At 43.6% G+C, this 12697-nt stretch overlaps 1 protein-coding gene across 2 annotated transcripts; it reads left to right on the forward strand.

The window, feature by feature from the left end:
* Positions 1-6676: 6676 nt before the first annotated feature.
* LOC133908418 (uncharacterized) lies at positions 6677-12207 on the forward strand. 2 transcript variants are annotated; one of them, XM_062350440.1, is made up of 8 exons: positions 6677-6783; positions 7260-7963; positions 9104-9292; positions 9359-9450; positions 9617-9676; positions 9817-9886; positions 11353-11556; positions 11656-12207. In XM_062350440.1, the coding sequence occupies exons 2-8, from the start codon at positions 7283-7285 to the stop codon at positions 12034-12036; spliced, it is 1677 nt and encodes a 558-aa protein (XP_062206424.1). In that variant the 5' UTR covers positions 6677-6783; positions 7260-7282; the 3' UTR covers positions 12037-12207. The 2 variants fall into 2 exon arrangements, with proteins under 2 accessions (XP_062206424.1, XP_062206425.1); XM_062350441.1 differs by lacking the exon at positions 6677-6783 and adding an exon at positions 6790-6966.
* Positions 12208-12697: the final 490 nt, after the last annotated feature.

The raw sequence follows: 12697 nt of genomic DNA on the forward strand, positions 1-12697 counted from the left end.
CACCCCTCCTCTAGGCACTTTCAACGGGCCCCACAAGGGATATAGTGATCAGTGGGGAATATTTTCTGAACCCTTGCCCATCGCGCGACTAGGTCAAGGCTCGCTCGACCAGCACAAGGCTTGCGCGACCAGTCTCCTTATGATATATTATTATCCTGTGACTAGCCCTTGCTGATCGTGGGATGTCCATACCTAACTTGTCTAATCGCATTTATTGATTTCTATTCGAGTGTTTTCCTTCCCGAGACACCTCCTTCAGCGAAAAAAGTTGTGGCCGGTGCAGATGGGTTGTGCCCCGTCCCATAGCAATAAATGCTACAGAGTGGGGTTTTGCGACTGACTTAGCACCGTGCGAAAGATGGGACAGGGCGTGCAGAATAAACAGGCAAGTGAATGAGTTCACAGGAGAGCTCACGGAAGGCTGGGATGGAACGGCTTGGCAGATAAGCTTGCGACTCATGGTGAGGGGACAGGTAGGGCTACCTTTTAAAACAAAGATAACATTTTAACAAAGCTTTTGAAACAATTTTAAATCAAGAAAATAGTAACAAGCTATATTTTAGGTTTTTTTTTTATCCTGGGAGAGGCTACACCTCACTCCGGGTCCTTATCATCACATCTGATGTATAGTAGCCAGAAACCTCATCACACGGACATTTAATCTACACACTCACTCATCAAGACACACACACCTGAAGTCTAGTCAACGCGGTTGCTGCTTTCGTATGTCTATGACCATGAACATGACTACTTAAATAGATTTACACTCTATAGAGATTGTACAGTTTTACCTATATGATATGCTCAACATCCAACGGTTGCAAGCGGAGGAGAGAATCATACCGAGACCCTCCAACACCTTTCCTGCTAGGCTTTTCTACGAGACACCCAAAGCTCCAGAGGACATGTACTGAATGTTAGCTCCCTTTTTAAGCCTAGGCCGGCTCTTGAAGCATTCAAACAGAGGGATAGATGGACACTTGACCTCTCATTGCTCTTAGCCTCCTAGTATTATATCCGACCCAGTTCGGTGAAGGAGAAGTCAAGTCCTTCCCATTCAGGACGCATGGTTGCACGGGGGTGACTAAGCATGACGGCACAATGACTCGGTTCTTAAATGGCCGGACAGATATCTCCTGACAATGAACACCACATAGGTGACTCAAGTCCTCAGAAGCATTCTCATCCAGAGTACTACTCCACCTGCACCCGCCAAACAGTTTTCACCCATTTTTACACATCACTCACCATATCCCACACGACATTAAGGATTTTATAACAATCACGGAATTCACAACCATCAAGGATTCACGATATATTAGTTATCATTGATAACAATAAATCTTATCTTTGATGAGAGGTGTTTTAAAACGACATATCAATAGTTATCATTCAATCCTAAGCACACTAGATATCAATGCGTCATATGTCATTAATATAGATAACAATAAGTAATCCTAGAGTGATATGTATTTTGGATGATAACATTTATAGTATGACAAGTATTTAATAGGATCAACTACTACAAGCAGTTTGTAAAAGCGTAATACATATCACATGCGATATAAGTCCAGTTTTAGTTGATCATGTAGATTAGTTAAAAATATAGGTTCAATATGATCAAGGAGATATTATTTGTCTTCTCTGAGGTTTTCTTAAAAGTCTTGGTTGTAGTGAGGATATTCCTTGCTCCTGACATTTGGAGACAGAACAGAGAAGTTATGACCCCCGGAAGATCTAATCTAAAACTAAATTGAGAAAAATATGAAATTGCACTATTTATAGGTGGGACCCAATTGAACAGTAACTCAGTGGGCCACACATGAAAAATACTCGGTTGGGCTAAAATGGGCTCAGATTGGGCCTAGTCTGGGCTTGGATGGGCCAAGCTAGGCTGCATAGTATTGGGTTATACAGCACTAGCCCGCTCGGGTAGGACTAGCCGGTTCGTGGGCTGCGAAGTTAGGCTGGCCCACTAGGGCGAGGCCTTTGGTGGCTGTGCTGGCAGGCCGGCGGTGTGTGGGCCGAGCTACGATCCACTCGGTCGGGCTGCAGAGGCACATGCCCAGCCATGCACGTGGGCGTGCACGCGGACTCGTTGGCCAGTGGAGCGGTGAAGGGGATCAGTCAACGTTGAGCAATCGCGGCAGAGCCACGTCAGAGAGCTCACCGGAATTGCGCTCCCGATGAGTACTCAGGACGATGAAGACATGACGATCATCTATGCACTATGAGAAGCTCGTCTAGAAGCTCGTCGATGCCAGGTGGTGCCAGACGATGGCTGGGAAGACGGCGGTGGCGTGGAGAAAACGGACAACACCACCCCTCAACTATGCGTGGTTGACTTGCACGAAAAAGAGGCCTACAGCTCTCTGGGCTACTCGGCATGAAGGCCAGACCACACACAAGGGTATATGCACGTTGGCGATGACCATGGCACAGCGGCGGAGGACTAAACCCACGGCTGCACATGGTCGTGCAAAGAGAGAGCATGCTAATGACGACCCGCTAGCTCAGAGGGTGCACGAGGGGACCGGGATGCTCACCGAGCTTGAAAACGGCTAAAAGCTAGACGGTGGCCAGTGAAGCGATGGTGCGGTGGCAGCGGAATGGCTCGGCTTCTGGTGCGTGCGGGCTCCCGTCGGGCTTCCGATCGATGGAGAGTGACACAGGGACGGCGACGAGCTTGTGGTGCTTCTCGGTAGCTCGTGGGAGAAGAATTTGCAATGACAGAGCTACAATGGCGAGAATGACGATGGTGGTAATGCGTGGTGGTGGCGAAGTGGGGAAAAAGAGAGGAGAGATCGGGCCGCTCTATTATAGAGGGAGAGGGTGCAGTGAGGCACCGACGCTTGCGTCACGTGGTCGTCGGCGAGCCGAGCGGCGGTGAGGTGGCGAGGTGGCATCCACCTTTATTTCCGCGGCATGGCTGGGCTACATCGGCCACGCACATGTGCGAGCGCAGAAGTCACACGGTGTTAGGTGCTCGGGCAGCGTGCTGTGAGGGTAGAGAGAGAGAGGAGAGAGAACAAGAGAGCAGAGAGATGTCGCGGGGAGGGGTGAGAAAGTCGTCAGCGCATTCATTGCACCGACAATCACGGTGGCGTGACGTCGCGCTGGAGGAGAGGGAGAAGGCACTGACGGATGAGCGCGGGATGAGCAAAACATGGATGGCCAGGGCTCACACACAGGCACTAACGAGTGGGCTGGTCGGTGCGTGAGGAAGTTGGGCTGGTAGCGCGGTTGCGACCCAAGCGCGGGAGAAGGGAGCCGGGCTGGTTGGGCTGGCTTGCTGGGCCACACCGAGAGGGAAAAGGAGAAGTGGCCCGAGGAGAGAAAAGGATTAGGCCCGAGTGAAAATTAGGAAAGGAGAAGAAAAGAAGACTTGGGTTTAAATTCAAATGAGAGATTTGAATTTAGATTTGACTTTGGATTAAGATCAATTCAAATGGAAATATTTGAATTATGAATTAGAAGTAAAGCTCTGAGATTTGGAAGATGATTTGAATCAATTGAATTTGAACTGAATAGAATCTAAGAATAGATTTCAAATTGAAAGATATTCAATTTCAAATCCCACTCAAGGAACCATAAAAACCATAAATCAATTCATGAAGGGATTTATTTAGAAATAAATTTGGTGCATTTGGAATACTTAGCTCATTTAATATATAGGAATGTATACATACTTGTATATATACATTCATATACATATTTCCTTGATTTTAGTTAGCTTAGTTATTTACAAAAGTTTTAATTTAGAACGAAATTTGTAATTAATTAACATGTTAAAACTCAAGGTGTTACACATGACCAACCTCCTTGCGATATCTTGTGATCCCACAACCAGCCCTTGCTGGTCGCGGGACATCCATACCTAACCTGTCTAATCGCATTTATTGATTTCTACTCAAGTGTTTTTCTTCCCGATACACCTCCTTCAGCGAACAAAGTCGTGGCTGGCGCAGAAGAGCAATGTACCATCCCGTAGTATTAAATGCTAAAAAGAGCGGTTTTGCGGACCGACTTGGTGTCACATGACAGATAGGACAGGGTTTGCAGAACAACCAGACAAGTGGGTTAGTTTGCAGACGGGCTCACGGAAGGCTGGGACAAAACGGCTTGGCAGATAAGCTTGCGGCTCATAGCGAGGGGACAGACAGGGCTACCGAGGTAAAGTAAAAGTGGAGGCATCCAAGAGGATGGGATGGACCCCGCTGTTCCACTGGCACAAAGTGCAGTGTGCATGCTCCACGTGGTTATGGTCTGAGAAAAGAATATCTAGCAAGGTATGAATATACTGAAAGGGCCCCACTTGTAAATTTTGCCTCTCTTGTATATAAAGGGGGAGGAACGAATCTAGATGAGGAGGAGGAACTCATTTGTAACAAGTTCACAAACACTCATAACAAAATATATAGGACGTAGGGTTGTTATTCTTCGAGAGGCCTGAACCTGGATAACTCCTGGTGTTCTTGAGTTCATCACACCGCAAGCGTCGTTCACGCGCCCATAGACCGGTACATCCCAAAATCATTGTTTGGGATTAACCCGCGACAAATATGCTATCAAAGAGTCCAACACAAAGTACTCCCATTAAACATAAAAAACGTTTAAAGTTCTCAACCAAACTGACAATTTTTTTTACAGATGTAGCCAAAAGAAAAGAAGAAAGACTATGATGTGGATGTGCCCAAGAATCAATCTCATCCATGAAGGTTTTGGCGGCCCCCACCACCTCTTCCACCTTCTGCACCGAGCCCTCCTCCGATTCCACATAGATGCACAAAGACACTTAGCATGATGATGGAGTTAGAGTTTAGATGGATAAGCTCTAGACTATAGAAGGCCAGCACCTCCAAGAAGAAGCTGGATGGAGGGAAGCCGAACCCGCAGCAGAATAAGTCGAGGAAGACCGCCGAACTGTGGGTGTTCGGGCTCGGGATCGTCTGCCCTGCCGCTGGTGTACAGGGGATCAAAACTCGAGGAGTAATCACCTTCTCGCACCTGGCCTTCTCCAAGGCCTCCTCCGTGATCTCTGACTCCTGCCATTCTGAGATTGTGCTTGCCATCTCATCAGCGGAGGAGCTCTCTTTCTCGGTCCTCTTCTTTCCCATCGCGGCAGAGAGATTAGGGGAGGAGGGTTTTTCGAGGGTTCTTAGAGCAGAGGCGCAAGGAGAATGATGAGGGCGACGAAAAGTAATCAATGACGAGGGAATGGACGTTGAAGCAGGCTTTTCTTTGCCTTTATGCAAAGAGGAGGCTCTCAAAAATGGCGGTCCATTTGATGACATGACAAGACTTGAGGTCACAATTTCCCTCTTTATGTCACATCGCATTTAATGACCAGCATATGCGGGGCAGTTGGCACCGTACCTCAAAGAGTTCACCTCCTCGCTTAGCTACCGTAATCATGATATTATGGCAGGGAAAGATTCTTATCACTACCCGAAATATCCGTCGTGACGTTTCAAAACTTAAAGTTTATTGGTAACAAACATTTTTTCTTCCAAAGGGCTAGTTTAAAAAAAAAATCTACTCGAACAGAATACCCTTTCGATAATTCTCTTGAAAACTCGGAGGTGTTCGAAATCCTGAATATGTGATCTTAAAGATCTAGAAAATCCGGTTAGATGTTTTATCCTAATTGGAAGTCTTTACTCGATAATATAGTCGGATAAAAAGCTTATCTTTACTGGCTATATACTTGAATCGTCGAACCTTCATTTCACGTATTGATTGGAGGGCTTGATGATGAATAATGGATAGTTAACATATTCGGGTATTCTAATATTTTTCGTAATTCTTGAGATATATTTTTACCTTAGGAAGAGTATACTTGAAAGAAAGAAAACTACTCATATATACCTGAGACATCTTTTAACCGAGAAAGTCTATCTCTAAGATAGGAAGAAAAAGTTTAGATGATATACAACATTCCTTATATATACGGAACCGAGGGTCCTGTAGAGGACAAGTCAGAACAAGTCGTCACAAACAATATGAGTTTCACAAACCCATATAAACCAACAAAAGCCAAGAAAAAAATAGTCATCTAGGTTCAAATCTATTTAGACTAGTTACATCCTCTTATAACATGCTCAAATCAATACAAGAAAAATATGACATAGGAGTATTATCCTCAGGGGACCCGAACCTATCTAAAAAATATTTGTGTATTTCCCTAAATTTGTCACTTAAATCATTTCCTATTCTTTTATAAGTTCGTTAGATCGACGATTTACCGATCGTCAACATATTCTCTTCCTTATTTTATCACATATGGTTTTCTTCTTCATCATACATTTTATAGTAATTTTTAACACGTGTTATACTATAAATTGAGTCCGGATCCTAAATACATAAGACTAGCCCCAAGGGATTTTCTTCAGGGGTGATATTTTTGTTGTGAAGGGATTTTCGTTTCCTTCAGTGCTCCAACGGTTTCTCTTCACGGTTTCCTTCATGACGAGATTCACAGGATCATTCTTTTCAGGATGTGATTCTCTCTCCTTTCCCTTCGCGATTCTCTTCGAAGAGAAGCTGTTGGAGATGAGAGAAAATAAAGGGAATAGGAATATGAAAGAGAATCGAGAAGTGAACGAAATAAAGGAAATATAATTAGAGATGGTGTAAGATAAGTTCTGAATTATTTTTCTCAAAGCAAACAGCTTCCGTAGTGGCTAGGAGAGAGAAAAAGACAGCATCTGATTCCGGAAGCGCCCACTCCACTCCTTTCCTCTCGTCTCCGACCCTGTTCCCTCCGAATCCTCTCTTCTTCCGGTAACCGCCTCTCCTCCTCGGTCTCCCCTGCCGCCTCCTCGAATTTAGAATTTATCTCTTGCTCTTCTTGTTCGCGAAGCTAGTTCGCTATTCTCTGGTTAGTAGCTTAGTGCGCAGCGGCTGGGGTCTGTCCGCGACATTAGGGAAAGTTTGGTCCTGGTGTTGGCGCTACTTGGTGTTGCGGTCGGTGTTGCGATCTGGTTCCGGTGTAGCTGTAGCCCTAATTTCCTCGATTTTCCTTTACAACTTATGCAACGCTTGTAGAGTAGTTTCTGTTGTTTTACGTTTTGTCATCGTGATGATCATTAGACGACGACGATGATCATACATATGTAGTTCCAGTACAGTAATACCCCCGTTCCCATGGATATTTACTAGTGTTGGCCGCGGGCCTCAACTGATTACGCTGGATGTTTGAAGAAATCACTCAATCAGTGTTGACATATCCCCTGACGAGTGCAAATTTTCACTCACAGGTAGACAGACTTTTGATGGGAAGATGAATGGTGTGGAAGAGCAGCAGCCGTCTCAGGTCAGCAGCATGTCCAAGATGCAAGACAGTGTTACCAAGTCAAGTTTGGGGAAAGAAGCCATTCCAGGGAGTGAGCTCTGGACCAATGGGCTCATCTGCGCCTTTGAGCTCATCAAGGATCACAGGAAACCGGCACGGCACAAATCATGGCCAGCAATTGAGCAGATGCAGGAGAAAGGTTCCCCCATGTACACGAGGAAGCACACAAGAAGGAATGGGCACCAGGTAGTAGCACCAAAATTGGATGAGAGCAATGTGTTGGAGAACCCCCATCAGGCTGAATTCAGTCATGATACTTCTGTGCTCAAAGATAGGCCAGCGTACACTGGGGAAGTTCTGGATCACAAATGGGTGCCAATTGGATGGAGTAGGATCGCAGAGCTTGTCCAGAGGGTTCAGTCAGACTCCAGTTGGGAGAATGAGCAAATAGAGATAAGCGATAGCGAGGATGATTACACAGTAGCTGATGTTGCGGCTCCATACTGGCAGCGTCCGGTGGGGCCTACTTGGTGGTGCCATGTCACTGCAGGCCATCCCTCGATCGACACATGGTTGAATAGTGCTCACTGGATGCATCCTGCCATCAGAACTGCACTGAGAGATGAGAGCAGACTGATAAGTGATCGGATGAAGTACCTTCTGTATGAGGTTTTCTTTTTTATTCTAATCTGTTTAAGATACCTATAAACCATGTGTGTCTTGTTAATGTTTTGCAATTCAAATTCTTGAATCTTTAGTTCATAAGCATTGCAATTTCCAGTGACTTCTATTTGATGTTGGTATACATTCTCTCTTTAACCTCACATTGCTTTGAGTTTCTAGTGAATTCAGCCTCCTATGTTTCCTGAACTAATGAGGTAGACTATATATTCATATTCGACATTGCAACAATTATTTGTAATGCACATATAGCCATATGTTCATGCCCATGAGGACACCCAACTCTTTCTCCCAATACTGTGGTACCTGATTTTCATATGAAAACCGTGTAATTGATTCAGGTCTCATACGTAGTAATTATCGTATTTACCTTTTAAATGGAGAGTATGTCGCAGAATATGTATCATATACACCCTAATTAAGTGCTTAAATCGTCTGTGACATAACTACATAACATATTCTAGGTTTTTCCAAGTTGCGGGACTTTTTACTGCCAACTAATGTATGAGAGTCAACTGTGTTGTACTCCCTCTTGTCACAAATAAGTGTCGTTTTGGGTTGAGTGTAGTCAACCATTCCAAACTTTGGTTACAAATTATTTTTTATGTGTTGACTTTGGATATTTGAAAATGATATGAGTAGATTTGTCTCAAAAAGTGCTTTCATAATAGTATACTTTCGCTATGTTTTATAAATATATTGCAACAAAAATTAGATGTCAAAGTTGTGTCTTGAGGACAGCGTCGATGTCCAAAACGACACTTATTTGTGACCGGAGAGAGTATATATTTGCAAAAGCATCACCAAATAGTTTTTACTTTGAGTATGTGCATCTCTACATCTTATAACTCAGTGTACATCGACTGAAAATGTAGGCAAATCTGTACTTTTTAGCCTACGCATTCCTTATTGTTATATTCCTATGGCAGATACCAAATTTAGTAGTTTATTGAACCATGATGCTGCTGACTGTTTTGCAGTATATTTTACTACTTCATCATATGTTAGTGTTAGAAAGAAAATAGTTGCCTGATGATAATGAATTCCAACAGCTCAATGTATAGCAAACTCTGTGCTAATGTGTTGTGCATATCAAATTTATTATATAAATTTCTGTTAGCTTTTCAGGTCCCAGTTAGAGTTGCAGGAGGACTGTTATTTGAGCTTCTTGGTCAGTCAGTCGGAGATCCATATCATGAAGAGGAAGACATACCCATTGTGCTTCGGTCTTGGCAAACACAAAATTTTCTTGTAACTGCAATGCATGTCAAAGGCCCTTCATCCAATATAAATGTGTTAGGAGTGACGGAAGTGCAGGTACCAACTCAAAGGTTTAAGTTTCTAACTTTTCAGGTTAATATATGCTTACGAAAATCTATCCAGGAGTTGCTTCTTGCTGGTGGAAGTCAAACACCTAGATCTGTCCACGAAGTAATTGCACATTTGGTCAGCCGTCTTTCACGATGGGATGACAGGTGTCATTTTATTTTCTCCCTTTCCTTTTCATCTTTTGTCAACGGGTTTGTTCACTTATATATATTAACAGTAGGCAGTAGATTTCTTCCTTGTTATAAGTTATAACTAAATACTGGTGTTTAGCACAAAATATTACTAATACTTGCTGTTGGATTATTATGTCAGATTATTCCGAAAATATGTCTTTGGGGAAGCGGATGAAATTGAATTGAAATTTGTGAATAGGTAAGAACACCATATGTGTGTCTCAACTGCCAGAACGTTTTATTTGAATTGATGTATCAATGCTCTAAATTAGCTGATTTTGTCACATTTCGAGTTATCAATCTTCCGTTAAGTGGTAACAGAATATCAAATTTTCACAGGAGAAATCATGAAGATCTGAATCTATTCAGTATCATATTGAATCAGGAAATCAGAAGGTTAGCAACACAGGTAAGCATGCTATGCTAATTCCCTTATTCAATATTGTTTCTACTAACAAATGCTTATTGAACATTTTCTCATAGCAAGTTTATTAGAGTGGTTGATGCAGCTTTACTATTTGTGAAACAATATTAGAAAATTGGATCAGATATATACAGCTGCTGCTAGGGAACTGCAACTAGTACTGATCAACCAGTCAAGTAGTGTTATCTTCTTTATTGGCAGCAGCAGATGTATTTCGTTATTTCATTGACCATAAAAACGGTCACCCTATGATAGTTTGGAGCACATGGCTTGAAAGGGTCTCATACTAAAGATTCATAATAAAATAATAGATAATGTTTTCATTATGTATGATATTGCTGATGTGCTCAAAATTTAAAATGACTCTTCAACGATGATATTCTTGTTGCTATATAATGCCACTTGAAGACACAATAAGGAACAAGGCAGAAAATGCAAAATTGAGGGATTAGTACATTTGGGTTTCTTATGCAAAATGCAAAGCCATTCAACAATTGAATGATAGCCTTGCAGAAACACTAAATGGTATGCCTCAATCTTAATACAGATTGTTTTAATTATATATATGCGTGGTCCCCATGGTGCCGATTGGGCATATCAAAATAAAGAGCTCCTTCATTCCGCTCCAGGAATGGGACATGTTTTGGCAGATTTTGTAGATACTAACCTTTATTCAACATAAGAATGCACTTGAGGCTGGTGTGTAGAGTTCCACAATTCATCGTTGAATTGATTGTTCTCCTAAAAAATTTCCAAGTGTCTCAGAAGGTATTGCTGATTTAACTAGAGTTGAGTTGTTCTCTTCTGCGTGAGAATTTTCTTGCAAGTCAACAACCAACATAGACGAGTCCAATGATGCCACAGGTAGTGATGGGTCACCAGATGTCTCAATGCCTGCTGATTGAGTTCCCAATGTTGGCTCGTCCTGTGGAAACCAATCATTCTCATGTGTTTGGTGGTTTTCAGCAGAAGGATGACTAGAATTCACAATTCGAGGAATAGGGTCTTGAAGAGCAGGAAATCCCTGGTCAAATGTTGTTGGTAGGGCTGTGCTTGCTGATTGTTTCGAGTTCTGATTTACAGCCATCACATTGGTAACAAATTCTGAAGTCCTAGTACGGACTAGGTAGGGTGACTAGCAATGGCTTAATCCTGGTTGCTCTGTTGAAATTGTTCATTTTAGTACCTGTTCCTCCTTTCCTGCCTATGTTTCAACAATATACTAGCTATGTAATGTGTTGCATGTTTGCTGTCAGTTTTTTTTTTGGTAACACAAGAGTGGTTTGTCCTGATTAGAAGAAATTGAGCGCGTGGTTAACAGATTAAGCATTCGTGTTGTATATAATTCATGATGAAGTACTATGTTTTTGCACACAGATTTAATGCATGTTGCTTTCCATCTGATCATATTTGAGCTGGAACATGTAAGAACATAAACATCCCTGCTGTAGGTGATCAGGGTTAAATGGTCACTTCATGCAAGGGAAGAGATTGTTCTTGAGCTTCTCCGACATTTAAGGGGTAATGCCACAAGAGCTATTTTAGAGAGTATTAGAAAATGTACAAGGAACATGTTGGAAGAGCAGGAAGCTGTCCGTGGTCGTTTGTTTACTATTCAGGATGTTATGCAAAGCACTGTCCGCGCATGGCTACAGGTTCGCATGGTTCTGCCACATTTCAACTCAAAGTAGAACTCTCGCATTTCTTCTGCTAATGTCAAATTGGTGGGATTGCCAATTGTTGGCCTTTTCCAGGATAGAAGCCTTCGTGTTACGCACAATTTGGCTATTTTTGGAGGTGGCGGCATGGTTTTATCCATAATCACTGGACTTTTTGGAATCAACGTCGATGGCATACCAGGAGCGCAGAATACTCCCTATGCTTTTGGTTTGTTTGCGGGACTTCTCTTCTTTCTTGGGATCATCCTTATCGGTGTGGGGATGCTGTATCTTGGGTTACAAAATCCAGTTAACAGTGAGAAGGTAAAGGTGAGAAAGCTGGAGCTCCAGCAGCTGGTCTCAATGTTCCAGCATGAAGCAGAACAACACGGCAAGGTCAGGGAAGGCCTTAGCCGGAATGGTTTGTCACCAGGTTCATCTGCAGCCTCCGATGAAGGCTACATTCTTATTTCCTGAGATGAAGCATTTTGGTAAGGTGCAGAACGGTGTTTGGAATTCCGGAATAGAAGTTTGGAAGGGTAGAGGTGATATACTTACACGTGCTTTCTAATGGTTGTAATCGAGGAATTTGTTATCAAAATGCTCGATATAATTCTGACAACAGGCTGTCGCCCATTTGTGGCTGAAGTTTTAATATTGTGAAGGGTCAAAAGAACCTTCAGGCTGGAACCAACTCGGGTTGACTCTACCTAGTTTCTTTATTGAACTTCCAGTCGGAGTGGACTTCTTCATAACTCGAATCGTATCCCAGCCTTGTTCTCTCAAAGCAATGAGTCAGAAGACTGGAAGCTTCATATGGGAATGAGCAGCTCGTAGCAAGGACTGCCGATAAGCGCAGGTGGTCAGCGTTTCCTCACGGAACGAGCGGCGTGGTGAGCCCCGACCCCCCGACGCCGCACGGCCGCGCCCAGATGGAGAGGACGCTTTGCGCGCGCGCATCAACTGTCAACCTTGCCTCGGCCCCCCGGCCCCAGGGGCCGATGAGTTGCCGCTGTTTGCAGCCGGCGCGGAGCCGCAGTTTCTTGGCAAATGCCTCGGCGTCCGACCGACAGTTCGTCGGGGGAACTCGCGAACCGTACGCTGTCGGGCCGCGAGCAGCCGCAGAACGCGGCGAGCC

The sequence above is a fragment of the Phragmites australis genome, chromosome 2 (genome assembly GCF_958298935.1).
Source record: "Phragmites australis chromosome 2, lpPhrAust1.1, whole genome shotgun sequence".
In the NCBI taxonomy this organism is placed as follows: Eukaryota; Viridiplantae; Streptophyta; class Magnoliopsida; order Poales; family Poaceae; genus Phragmites; species Phragmites australis.